At 45.3% G+C, this 14657-nt stretch overlaps 1 protein-coding gene across 1 annotated transcript in view; it reads right to left on the bottom strand.

The window, feature by feature from the left end:
* The window catches only part of alpl (alkaline phosphatase, biomineralization associated), a 121501-nt gene that overhangs the window by 18853 nt on the left and 87991 nt on the right, over positions 1–14657 (bottom strand). Inside the window, exons 9-11 of the mRNA XM_041206405.1 lie at positions 12539–12608; positions 8468–8602; positions 1476–1667 (exon numbers count right to left, since the gene is read on the bottom strand). Of these exons, the coding sequence (XP_041062339.1) occupies positions 1476–1667; positions 8468–8602; positions 12539–12608 (397 nt within the window). The remainder of the gene's footprint in view (positions 1–1475; positions 1668–8467; positions 8603–12538; positions 12609–14657) is intronic.

Consider the following 14657-nt stretch of genomic DNA (forward strand, 5'->3'; position numbering starts at 1 on the left):
TGAGGCCTAACTAGTGTCTTGTACAAGTTCAACATGACCTCCTTACTCTTGAGCTCAATGCTCCTGCTAATAAAGCCTAAGATGCTATATGCTTTATTAACTGCTCTCTCAACATGACCTGCCATCATCAATAACATATGTGCATATAAATTGAGGTCCCTCTGTTCCTGCACCTCCTTTAGAGGCTCTCCTTTTATTTTATACTATCTCTCTTATATCTTTCCTGCCAAATTCACACTTCTCTGCATTGAACTTCATCTGCCACATGTCTGCCAATCCACCAGCATGTCTATGTCCTTTCGAAGTTCTAGACTATCCCCATCACAGTTGGCAACATTTCCAATCTTCGTATCATCTGCAAATTTTGAAATCATGCCCTGCAACCACAGTCTATGTCATTAATATCTATCAGGAAGAGCAAGGGTCCCAACACTGACCCCTGAGGAACTCCACTACAAACCCACCTCCAAACTGAAAAACAACCATTTATTACTACTCTGTTTCCTGTCACTCAGCCAATTTCTTATTCAAGTGCCCACTTTCCCTTTCATTCCATGACCTTGAATTTTGCTCACAAGTCTGTTGTGTGGCACTGTATCAAATGCTTTTTGAAAATCCATATACACCACATCAACAGCATTGTCCTTATCAACCTTCTCTGTTACCTCCTCATTAAAACGTTTTTCTTCATGTCGTCTTTGGTTCTTTTGCCAGTCACCTTAAATCAATGTCCTTTGATTTTCGGCCCTTGCATCAGTGGGAACAGTTTCTCTTTATCTTCTCTGTCTAGGCCCCTCATGATTTTGAACACTTCTCTCAAATCCTCTCTCAATCATCTCTTCTCTGATGAGAACTGTCCCAGGTTCTCCGAGCTGAATTCCCTCATCCCTGGAATCATTCTCATAAAACATTGGTTTTTACAGTGGACTAAGGCACAAGGTAAAAACTATTCCCAAATCCCCAGAAGCCACCTAAAACATAAAAACATTTAAAACCAGGAAAGAGCCATTATACTCAATAACCCTGGCATTTAGCAATTGAGACAGCATATTAATAAAATAATCAGAGATATGGTTAAGCAATACATTGAGTTTTAAATTGTCATCCTTCAAATCCCTTCATGCTCTAACCCCTTCCCATCTTTGTTATCGCCCCCAACCTACAACCCTCTGAAACCTCTGGACTCCTCCAAATCTGACACCTTGCACATCCTCGATTTTGATCGCTCCATCATTAATAGCCATGACATTAGCAGTCAAGTCCCCAAGCTCTGGAATTCCCTCCCTAAACATCTCCACCTCTCCACTGCTCTTTCTTCTTTTGAGATGCTCCTTAAAACTTTTCACAAAGCTTTTGTTAATCTGCCCTAATATCGCTTTATGTGGCTCAGTATCGACTTCTTTTGATAGGTTTTGAGGTTTTTTTTATCACATTAAAGGTGCCATAAAAATACAAGTTGCTCTTGTTGGACTCACCAAATATATTGCTTCCTCGGAAAGTATAACCACCAAATGTAAAAACGTGAGAATGATCGGCTGTGATGACTGTTAGTGTATCAGTGTCTCGGGTTAAGGAGCCAGCCCTCCCGATGGCCTTGTCCATTTCCACAGCTTCATACAAAGCCATCTTGGCTTTTCCTTCATGGTGTCCATGGTCTATCCTGCCACCTTTAGAAGGAAACATTGATTCATTATCTCAGGGCATAGGAAAAACACACAAAAGATTCGGCATTTTTAAAAAATGAGGGCCAATACTTTGGCCTGAATTTTTCAGGCAGCAGGCTTGGCAGGAGTGGGCAGGGGCAAGCGTGGAGCTGATTGTCGGCTGTGATCGGCTCCGCGCCGCCATTTTACTTGGGTGGGCTAATCAAGGGCTGCTCAGCATAGGACCCACGCGAAAGAGCGCTTCAGTTTCCTTGAAGCACAGAGCTGCCTCAGGGAGATTGAATCGCTACTGAAAATATTAAATTCATGGAGTCAAGATTTATTTAAACATGTCCCCTCATCTGACTGTGTCATATGAGATGGGATATGTTTTTATATGCAGGAAAAACCTCTTATTAAATTAATAAAAGATGTGAGCTGAAGCTGCTGCTGGACCGACCACCTTAACTCTGGGTAAGTGGCAACCCAAGTAGATTATGGGAAGCCTTACGACACAGTGTACCCCAACTGATGAAAGGCTTTCGATAAAGTTCCACACGTGAGGCTCTTAACCAAACACAAAGCTCTGAGAGTGCAAGGTAAACCCTGAGAAGAGATAAGAAACTAGCAGTGGGATAGGAAACAATAGCATATATGAAAAGATTTAAGTCAGAATTGAGTAGAACAAATGAGTGTGGAGTCCCAGGGTTCATTGATCGGACCACAGTTGCTACCTTTTTGATATAGATGACCATGATTCAGAAACGTGGTGCCATGTGGTCACATTTATAGATGATACCAAACTTAGCTAGGTCAGTGGAATCAGAGGAAGAAACTCAGAGATTATTGAATGATTTAGACAAAGGGTGTAAATGGGCAGAGCTATGGCAGATGAATTGTACTACAGACAAGTGTAAAGGACCAGAAATAGGAAGGAAAATTGACAACACGTGATCCATAAGCAGTGTTGAAAGAGTCCTCGGAATCTATTTAGACTTGAAGCTGCTTTTTCCTCCAGGTAGCATCCTCAGTTATTCATGGGTCACCAAGCCCCAGCTTATGCTATGATTTTAGTACAGGGCAGGGTAAGGAGGGAGGCTGCAAGTCTAATTCAGCCGGAACCCATATGCTGCTGCCATTAGTCCAAATCTCACGCTAGCCAAGTGAGCTAATCAGGGCTTCCAAGTTCAACACTAAGTATATCCAAACAATATCTGACAACAATTAATGAAGCCAATAGGATGTTGTACAACAAGCTAGGACAGTAGAACAGAAGAGAAAATAACTATCTGACTTTGGTCAACCTCCAATTTCCCTGCCGTTTCCAGCAGGCTTGTAAAGGGCAATCCTCACACATTCTGTCGAATCATGTGTACTTGGCATTTTGCTAATGCTATCACAATCATCTTAATTACTTTTTTCTTTTTTTTAGACCTCCCTCCTTTCTCCAATTCTTCCTTCACCACACATTTGCCTCACTCGATCTCTGGATAGAAAGCCAAGTGACCAGTCCCTGGAATCCCACACTGACATTGGAGTCCATTCAGCCCCTTCAACCTGTTCCACTGTTCAATAAGATCATGGCTGATTTGCAACTCAGCTCCACTTAACCACTGTACTTCCATAACCTTTAAAACCCTTACCAAATAAAAATCTACTCATCTTAGGTTCTGACATTTTCAACTGACCCCCAGTCTTAACAAGAGGGTTCCAGATTTCCGAAATCTTGTATGTGAAGATGTACTTTCTGACATCACCGCTAAATGACCTAGCTCTAATTTTAAGATTATGCCCCCTAGTTCTGGACACTTCCCACCAGGGGAAACAGTTTCTCTCTATCGACCCCATTATACGAGAATGGCTGTGGCCCATGTCAGGCTAAGTGGATGAAATGTTGGATCTGTTCATCGGTCCCATGTGAAAGGGTCCACACAACACACCAACAAGTTAACACAAGGTTCAGGTCCCTCAACATCCATTAGAAACCAGAGTGGAGAATCTTCAATCACTCCAGGGTAATTTAGCTGGGTTAGGAAGAGTTATTCCCTTTACATTCCACTAACACTAAAAATGGCCAACTTTAGCAGAGTTGACATTTACCCATTCTCATCTGGCTGAATGAGACTCCCTGCCAGCCAATCACAGATCATGATGCTGACAGCCTTAACATAGCAGCAACATCCTTCCTCGCCATTGGAGTGGGTGTGACTTGCAGTGGTTGTTGGGGGGGAGTCTGGGGAGGTGGTGATGTATGGAAAAGGCAATTCCAGATAACATATTTCAGCCTGTAACCTGAACACACTTTAACCAGGAACTGTCCTGGCACATTCAAAAAGTCTGAAAAGAAAATAGAACCCAAATATTCATATTCTGGGGGGAGGGGGGGTTTAGTGATTTGTACTCAATTCTACAATCATGTCGCTCTGCCCAGTGAATGGATCAGCCACAGGAATGAGCCTGATAATGTGTTCCGGTGTCGACCTTGTACATAGAGACAGGAATCTGCAGCTACAATGCACACAGTAGAAGATACTGAAAGCTGCTGGTCCCAGTAGAGTTTAAAGGGCTGCTCTGCTTCTAATTTATCTTTTTAAAATGAGGTTTCTGTTGACAAATGCACAGTCACACCAATACCAGAATAGTCTGCTCAGGAAAGCTGCTCCTTTTTTCTGTACATCCTGGACTCTTTTCCTAACCAAACAAATTTTTAAGGGAGTTTTTTCCAGTTGCACTCCCAGCACTGAGCCTCACCCACTGGGACACAAAACAAAAGCAATTGCACAGGGGCAGCCTGTAATTCTACTAACTTGAACCTGTGATGTTCCCACCTCTCACCCCAATCTGTGATAGTCCCAGCTCCAAATGCATGAAATTCCTAACCCTAACCCTCGATATTCCTGACCAATGACATTCTTATCCTTAGACCATGACAGTCGAGCTCTAGCCACTCATATTCCTGACCCGTGATCTTCCCAAACCTAAGCTGTGATAGTCCAACCCTGATTCACGATATTCCTAACACTAGCCTGTGATATTCCTAGCCGAGACCCGAGCCCTAGTTTCTCCTTAACTTGACGTGTGATATTCCAGCCCTAAGTTCTGAGTTTCCAGCTTGACATTCGTGCCTTTGCTAAGGCTGCCTATTCCCACATGTATAACATCAGCTAACTGCACCCCTGCCCCAGCTCATCTGCTGTTGACAGCCTCATTCATACCTTTGTTACCTCTTATCTTGACTATTCCAACTCCCTCCCGGCTGGTCTCCCACATTCTACTCTTTGTAAACTTGAGGTCATCCAAAGCTCTGCTGCCCGCGTCTTAACTCGCACAAAGTCCCATTCACCCATCACTTGTGTTCACTGACCTACCTTGGCTCCCGGTCAAGTAACAAGTTGATTTTAAAACTCTCATGCTTGTTTTTAAATCCCCCCATGGCCTTGCCACTCCCTATCTCTATAATCTCCTCCAGGCTCACAACTCTCCAAGATATCTGCATTCCTCTAATTGTAGCCTCTTGAGTAACCCCGATTTTAATTGCTCCACCATTGGTGGGCATGCCTTCAGTTGCTGAGACCCCGAGCTCTGGAATACCCTCCCTTCAACAACCCCCCCAATCTCTACATCGCTTTCCTTCTTTAACGCATTCCTTAAAAACATATCACTTTAACCAAGCTTTTGGTCATCTGACCAAATCTCCTGGTGTGGCTCCATGTCATACTTTATTTTATAATGCTCTTGTGAAGGGGCCATCGGACATTTCATTACATGAAAGGCACTATATAAATGTAAGTTGTTGTTGTTATTGTTGTAACCCTAGCCAACGTTATTCTTGAAGCTAACAACCAATAATATCCTTAAACCTAACCCCAACCTTGACCCTAACCATAGCACCAAACCCAAATCCTAACCCTACCAATGATATCCCTAACCTAACATTTAACTATAACCCCAACCCCAACCATAATCCCCAACTATAACCCCAAACCCTACCAATGATATCCCTAACTTCAACCCTAACCCTAACAACCCCTAAGCCTAACCCCTAACCCTACCAACAACATCCTGAACACTTAACCATAACCCCAACCCCAACCCCCAATTCTAACCCCTACCAGTGATATCCCTAACCTCAATCCTAAACCTAACCCTAACCCTACCAATGATATCCCTAATCCTAACACTTAATCCTAAACCCCAACTCCAACCCTAACCCCCAACTCTCACTCCAACCAAACCCTAACCCTAACCCTACCAATGATACCCCTCACCCATAACCCTAAACCCTCATTCTTACCTGATGGTTGGGCCTTAGCACCAGAAGTACAAAACTGAAAGATTTGCCTAAAATAATTTTGCCCGATGAGAAATCTATAAATATCACTTAATGTATTTCTCTAATTTGAAATTACTCTGCTTATTTAGCAAAATGGTCCGGAAATTTCAAGGGAAAGTTAAATTCAGACTAATATGTTGAAATCAGTTTAAACTATGTGGAGTCAACTTTAAGGCTGTGTGAAAATTGATTGTGTATTCAACATCTGTAATTATTTCAGGAGGTAAACAATGTTAGCAATGTATGTTCCCAAAGGGCCTTTCATATGAAATGTATCCATGAATGCTAAGTAGCACTTAAAACACATACACAAAATAACTTTGTGGTTTTTGTTTCTGAAGGGTCTAGCCAGAAGGCTATGGATGGAATTTGTTGCAATAAATCCTCTTCAGCCATTATTATACCACACAGGCAGCAATTAGACGGCACAGTTCACCACCAGTCATAGAACTTATCTAATTTTCATTCCACTCATTGGGCAGTATTGAATGAGCCTCACGTCATCTCTTGTTCAGAAGGCCCATTGAATGAAGTGCCAATCAGGCACTTAAATGGGCTGTGGCAAGCTTTTCCCAGGATTAAGGACCCTGAAACAGAAGTGCCGCCTGCCAAGATCTGCCAACCAATCAGAGGATAGCAACTCTTCGTTGCGCGGCAGCGCCATTAGGAAAATGATGGCTGCTGCGAGTACTACACCCACCCTAGGCCAAGGATCATCACAGGCGCAGGCACAAGTGAGTAATGGTGGGAGGGGTGGGTCACAGGATGGGGGTCATGGGGAATGAGATCGGCAGCAAGGGCAAGGTGGCACTCTTTGGGCCACCCTTCCCAATGCCGGGTCCCTCGAACAGGCACTGATCACCTGACAAAGGAACCCCCCACCACACACCCCCAACCCCTAGGGTTTGTTTTGTGAGCTTGCCACATAGAGAGTCCTCCACCCACCTTTGGATCAACTTCAGTGGCAGTGGGATGAAGCCATTAGGCAGTCATTAAATGCCCACTTAAGGGCCTCAATTGGCAGTGGGGTGGGAAGGCCATCTCTAGGCCACAGATTTAACCTGGGCTGAGGTGGGAAGATGATGTGGGTCTCCACCCTCCACTATTCCACCTGATTGAATGACCCCCCTCCATCATACTCACCAGGTGGGGAGGGCACTAAATAATGCCCACAATAGGCCTCCAACTATTTTAGCAGTTCACAGCGAAGTATTAAGTGAAGAGCATCTTGCCACGTGATCAAGAGGCAAAACTGTGAAATTTGTAAGGCCTGAAGTGACATTACTTTTACAGAGCAATCACTGTTATTAAGAATGTAATCATGGCAGGAAAATCTCTTTTTAGTAATCTTGGTTGAATCCCTTAGAATAACTCCTCTACTCTCCTTCGAAATGGTGCCACGTGATCTTTTATATCTGGCTGAGAGGACAGATGAGGCCTTGTTTTGACGCCTCATCCAAAAGAGGGCACTTCTAACAGTGCAGCAGCCGCTCAGCACTGCACTGGAGTGTCAGCCTGGATTGTGCACTCAAGTCTATAGTGGGGCATGGACATCAAAGGGTTGGCAGCCAATTCTGAGAATGTGCCGCTTAAACACAGGCATGTGATCTCAGTTGTAAAATCAGCACTCCTGAATTGATCAACAGGATTTAACCACAGCCGAGGACTTGCTCAACATTCACGATTCACATTACTTTGAACTCTCTAGCTTGGCAGGTGACTTTTGAAAGTCATGTGCTACATCCTTAAAAAGAGCATGGCTTGTGATCTGTCGGTAAATACTTAATGGGGGTCGGTGGTTGCAGTTAATTCAGTGACAGTGATTGAACACACTGCACAGTGCCCTGCCTGGCACAGAGAGCAGGGCGACCCAGCTTCAACTCCTAGTATGTAGGTGGAAATAGTGGCATAATGGTGGAGTCTAAAGTTAATCAATAAATATGGAATATAAAGCTAGCCCCAGCAACAGTGACCATGAAACTATCTTTGATTGTTGTAAAAACCCACCAGGTTCACTAATGTCCTTTAGGGAGGGAAATCTGCCAACCTTACCTGGTCTGGCCAACATGTGACTCCAGAACCACAGCAATGTGGTTGACTCTTAACTGCCCTCTGAAACGCCTGAGCAAGCCTCTCAATTCCAGGGCAATTAGGGATGGGCAACAAATGCCAGCCTTGCCAGCGACGCCCACATCCCATGAAAGAATTTTTTTTAATGTGCTGTGTCAGAAAATAGAGAGAGAAATAAAACTTAGGCCTAAATTTTCCAGTCCCGCCCACTGCGGGAATTGTGGCGGGTGGGAGGGTGCATTTGTCGGGCCAGTGAAAGGTTCATTGACTTCGGGAGGGAATCTCCGGTCTCGCAGTGGACAGGAGTGGAAAAATCTCACCCTCAGAGTTTTCCAATCGATCTTATTTCAACGTCATTTAATGTCCGATTCAATCGTAACAAAGGTTAAAGCTCCATCCAGAAGCCGTGTTGGGTATTTACCTTCAACCAGTAAGAAGAAACCTTTCGGGTTCTTGCTCAAAATTCTGATTGCTGCTGTCACCATTTCCTCCAGGGAGGGGTCAGTGGTTTTATTCCTTTCCAACTCGTACTGCAGGTCACCGTGTTCAAACAGGGCTGGGGGACACAAAGAGGAGCACAAGGTGAGCACCAATCGCCATCATTCAGAAACAGTGCTGGGCTCCGGCATCACCAATGCACAAAACATCACTTAACATACCTTAGGAACCACTCTTGGGGCAGGATTTAAATGTTTGCAAGCAAGGGTGGCCCATTAAATTCCTCAGTGGCTGTCCCACTGCCATTCTGCCCACCCCCAGCCCGTCTGCAGTTTTACAGGGGGCAGTTTTTTTTATCTATTCTTTCATGGGATGTGGGCATCACTGTCAATTCCAGCATTTGTTGCCTATCCTTAATTGTCCTTGAACTGTGTGTCTTGCTTGGCCATTTCGGAGGGCAGTTAAGAGTCAACCACATTACTGGGGGTCTGGAGTCACATGCTGGCCAGACCAGCTAAGGACGGCAGATTTTCTTCTCTAAAGGACATTAGTGAACCAGATGGGTTTTTATCACAATCAACAATGGTTTCATGGTCAGCATCACTGAGATCAGCTTTTAATTCCCAATGTCATTAATTGAATTTAAATTCCACCAGCTGCCGAGGTAGGATTTGAGCCTATGTCCCCAGAGCATTGGTCTCGGCCTCTGGATTAATAGACCAGTGAAGTTACCACTACACAACCATTTCCCGGCAAGGGTCTAGAGTGGCTCACCTGCCCCTGCCCCAATTGAGACCCTTTTAAGGGCTGCTTCCTGTCCGGCAACAATTTTGAGGTTGGTGGAAGGAGTTCAGGGGCAGGCCGTAAGCCTGGCAGGCCACCCTCAGGCAGGATGGGCTCCCTCAAAAGCCCCTTTTCCACAGCAGACACCCTTCGCCCCTCCCCAAGGTCTGGACCCTGCTGGGGATCCCTCCACCACCACTCCTCCTCAAGGCCTGGCACTCATTGGGATTCCATCCCTCCCCGCCCCCAGCAACCCCAAGCGTTCCCATCAAGACTCCAGCCCCCTCTCCCAATTCCACCTGGGCCTCCCCACCATGAGACCCCCTGCACATACCTGATCCTGGACTCCAGGTTTAGAATCTGGGCACTGTGTGTAGTTCTAATCCTGGGCACGGCTGCGGCTGGGACTACAGAGCTACTGACCAATCAGATTGGACAGCAGCTCTCTGAGGTGGGACTTCTGCCCCCAAGTGGTTGGCGGAAGTCTACCCTCCAACCAAACAACACTCCGTGGAGCAGTAAATGGCCGCAGGGCTGCCATGATTGGAGGAGTTAAGTTCCTTGCCGATTCTTTAGGTGGCGGGGCTGGAAACATCGTTGTCTAAAAAATCCCACACATGGAAAGGAAGGCATAACTGTGCCTCTATGTTACACCATCATTGTGGCAATATCTATAAAACTCATGGCCTAGAAATTCCCCCCCACTCACCATTTTTTTGCCACAGTTACTGATGCCTGGTCCTCCCTCCCATGCTCTGGTCTTCTCCCCTGATTGACCACTCCCTGATGGCCTGCCCAGAGATCCCCAATTGCCACGATTCCAGGCTCCCATGAACTTGATTCCACCTTCTTCTAGCCCAACCCACTGTGTTGCCTCGTGCCCACCACCTCCTGGACCCACTTACTCAGGGGCTTTTGTGCTGCACCAGCTCTATTACAGTGGGGTCAAAGTCCAAATGTCAGGGAAGTTTTGACCCCTCATCGTTCAGGTGCAGAGTCCAATCCCACCTGTCTAAAAATGAAAGTGCCTGAAATTTCAGGCCTGCATATTTAACGTAGAAATGAGTCTCAGAATCTTTTGAGTGGAATTTTGCAATCGTGAGGAAGGTCTTGTGGCACAGTGGGTAGCATCCCCATCTCTGGGCCAGAAGCTCCAGGTTCAAGTCCCACTTCAGGACTTGATGGCCACGGAAGGTGTGTTCATAATGTGGCCAAACAGGTTGATTATCAGCCTATAAATCCTTCCAATATGTTTGATGGGAGGTGGTAAGAGTGGGAGAGTTTCCTGATTGGCCATACTGCAGAAGACAACAGCATGTCACTGCAGCACTTTGCCAAACATAATCATGGACCAATCCAATGGAAGTCCAAGGTTGCCATTGCCATCATAGGGCTTGGCACCTGGAGGAGGGGGATTACAATCTTGATCAAGGGACCCGAGGGTGTGGAAATTCCACACTGTTTTGCCATTTTGTCGGTGTAAAATGAAGGAAGGGGTTTGAATCTTGGGTCACAATGATCTTCCCCAGAAGTGTGCCAACTACCAAACAGTAACCTAGCATTCAGGTGTCCAGGTTGCCTGCTGGAAACACTCATTAGGTGCCTTGCCTATGCATATCAAGATCCTATTGCCGGTTGCATGAACCTGGTTGTAATTCTTGTGTGAATCGACAGTCCAATTCTACCAAGACTGTGACATGCCGATGAACTTAGTTTTTTATCCCACAACAGGTACTCTTCAAGGTACTGGCCACTCAATAAAACACAGTCTGAAGGGTCCATTCATTGTTGTGATTACCAAATGTACACACAGCACACAATCAGATAGCATTAAATACAAGAGCAATTCCGTTTAGGATGAAGTCTTTTATAACTACTCAAGGCTCACACATGATCTAGCTCTTGTGTCTCAGAATGCAAAACTAAGTCTCAAGATGATTGTTCATCTATTATAAAAATAATGATCCAAACAGTTTCCATGGTGATTTATTATGGTGAAGAGTAGTGGTTAAGAGGCCTGGACTAACAAACCAGGCCATGCGATGGAAAATCCCAACAGTTTTAGAATTTCAATTCAATTTAATAAAGCTGGAAATAAAAAAACTGGCATCAGTAAAAGTTACCGTGAAGCAGTTGTAAAAACTCAACTGGTTCAATAAATATCTCTTAGGGAAGGAAATCTGCCTTCCTACCCTGGTCAGGCCTGTATGTGACTCCAGTCCCACACAGTCCAGGCCGCTCTGACATGGTCCAGCAAGCTCCACCATTGTATCAAATCATGACAGAGACGGACAGCAGAGGCTCAAGAATGCAGTCTTCACCACCTTCTCAGGGCAACTGGGGATGGGCAATAATTGCTCACCTTTCAATTGATGATCATACCCAGAGAATGATTCAGTTGAAAAGTTCACAGTTCACCAGTATCAACTGGGCTGCAAGATTATGTATTGAGTGGCCCACCATTCTGGAATGAATAGGGGGGTCACCTCAGCACTACGATCTAAAACTGCCTTCCGCAGATCAACAGGAGCACGATGGTGATCATCGAAGGAACTCTTCCAAATGTTTAGTAAGCAATCAGTCAATGGGAAATTAGAAAATCCCAACTTCCATTTCCTGTCTGTGCTGTGTCAGTCGGTCTTAACTCAGGCACTGTAGTTGGGCTCAGTGGATTAGGGACGGTGTGGAAGGTGGAGAGGGGGGTGGAAATTAACCAGACATCCAACTGGACATGTGCGGACTTCAGAGCTACTCAACTGGATTTCCCACTTACCGCATCTCAAAACTGGCAACTGGAACCGAGGGCAGGTACGATTTCTCATCTTGCCCAACTTCGGATAAGGTGGACCGTGCCAGGGGAATTTTAGGTCAAGCCCGGACAGGTGAGGTCAAGGGTCACTACCGGAGTGTGTGAAAGGGCTAACTAGTCAGGCTGTGCTAATACTGTGCATAGCCAAATTGTCCAAGGTAAGTTATTTTTTACTCAACTAGAATTGATGCATGGTACATCCTAAAAATGTTTGGCTTTTGGACAGCCGAATTTGACACACTTTACCTGTATCATCTAAAATACACCGATGGGTGCCTCATTGACTCTTAAGTCTGACTCGGCTTTGAAACCTTATCTCAGCAAAAAAACTCGCATCCTCAGGAGGAAAAGGGAGAAAGTTGGCAAGGAATAAATAAAAGAGAGAGAGCACTATCTGTGCCTTAGGCCTGGACCACAGTCTAACCAGGGAGCACCAGCTAAAAAATAATTTGGTCTGCTTACCCATTAAATGCTCTACTCTTGACAGGTCAAGGCTTTTGAGCTGTTCCCTGTTCCAGATATAACGAGCATTCTAAGGAAACAAGAGAATCTGTTAGTGAATTAACCACACACAAAAGAATTTTCTAATTACATTGGTAGCTGCTTCTCGAAGCAAAATGTTATCCTGACCTTTGTTCTCAAATCATATCAATTCAGACCACCAAGCTTGCTCCTGTAAATGTTCCAACCACTTCCAGAAACACCACAGATGGGAGTTACAGTGTCTGAGGAGACAGTAACAACCATTTGCTTCTATGCATGTCTTAGCCGTAGGAAAATATGTTCACAGGCTTGTGAGGAATAACAGGCCCTGTGTCCGAGAAAAAGCAGTCAGGTGGGGCGACCATTAGCTTGCTCCAAGAGATGCATTTTGAAGGGGGTCTTTGAAAGGAGAAGAGGGAGGTGGAGGGTTTTAAGCAGAAAATCCCAGGGTTGAAGGCATGCTGCTGAGGGTCTGGCCACTAGCAGTGAGGCAAAGAAATGGGAGGGTGGGCAAGAGACTGGAATCGGAAGAATGGAAACCTTGGGGGTGTTGCAGGGCTGGGGGCGGGTTGCAGTGAGGGAAGGGAGGAGGAGTTAAACATGAGGAGGAGAATTTTAAACATGGAGGTCTGGGAGCAAATGAGGATCAGTAAGGATGGGCCTACAATGGCTTAGCATGACATCAAACCCACGCCTGGAGTTTGACGGAGTTGGTTTATGGAGGCCGGGAGGCCAGCTAGAAGAGCAGGTCTGAAATCTGGCATTTTCTCTGCACAACAAGGTAATATACACAGACACCATAACAATAGCAACAATGAATTGTATTTATATAGCACCTTTAATGTAATAAAATGGCCCCAGGCATTCTCAAACAAACATTGACACACAAGCCAAAGAAGGAGACATTACGGCATGGGACCAGCTTGGTCAGGGAAATGGGTTTTAAGGAGTGTCTTGAAGAAGGAGAGAGAGATGGAGATGTTTAAGGGGATAACTCCAGGGCCCAGGGCACAGACTGCCGAGGGCACAGCCAGCCATAGTGGGGTGAAGGCAGTGAGGAATGAACAAGAAGACAGAATTGTATGAATGTAGATTTCTCAGAAGACATGAGGAGGTTGCAGAGATAGGGAGGAGCGAAGCCATGAAGGGATTTGAAAACAAGACGGAAAAGTTGTTTCAGGGACTGAGAGAGCACAGCTCAACAAGCATAGGCAGTGATGAGTGCATAGGTCTTGTATAAGTTAAGACACAAACACCAAACCAAATCCAGAAAGGACAATTCAAATAAATCCCAATCTCTCTGAACACACTCAACATTGTTTGGTTTAAAATCTTAGGCCAGATTTTCAATTGCCAGTGGAGTCAGGACCTAGTGTAGGAGGTGATTCGAAAATCACGACCCTGGCAGTCATCTTAAGACCCCCAATGCCTCTGGCACAATTTGAAATGTTCAAATTGCGGGGTTGGGGGCGGGATAGGGAACAACCTCCAATTAATAGCCCATTAAGCTCCATTAGGAGTTTGTTAACAAGCCAGCAAGTTTGTGGTTGTAATTTTCAAAGGCGATTTCAGCAAATCTGAACAGTCTGCTACATGTTAGTGCAATTTATAGGGTTCACCACAGGGCGAAGAGAAAATTTTATTTGATTTTTTTTTTATTGTCAGGCCCTCAGGTATCCTGCGACAGATCATGCACATTACCTCAGTTTTGCCCCTTTATGCTGCTGGCCCTCTGAAGAGCAGCTCACTCTCTTCAGCAAGGCCACAGCAGGCTCCATCATGGCTGCCGTCTGCCTTTTCCGCTAGCATTAGACAGGCAGCTCCTGCCTCCTGGAGGAGCTTGATGCCATTTAATAGGTGCCAAGCTCACCTCCTCCCCAATTAGGGTATTTACATTTGAAAATAGCATCGTGTGAAGCACGGATTGGCAATCAGTATTCATCCAGGCATCTGAGTTGCCGACCTCACTTCGAAAATCCAGCTCCTGTGTGTTGGACACAGCAGAGCTAACCCAAGTTAGCACTTGGCATGTTCAAAAGAAAAGCTGTTTCAATTCAAAGTCAAAATTGTAAAAGTAGCTACAGTGAGGTAAAGAGGT

The sequence above is a fragment of the Carcharodon carcharias genome, chromosome 15 (genome assembly GCF_017639515.1).
Source record: "Carcharodon carcharias isolate sCarCar2 chromosome 15, sCarCar2.pri, whole genome shotgun sequence".
Lineage (NCBI taxonomy): Eukaryota > Metazoa > Chordata > Chondrichthyes > Lamniformes > Lamnidae > Carcharodon > Carcharodon carcharias.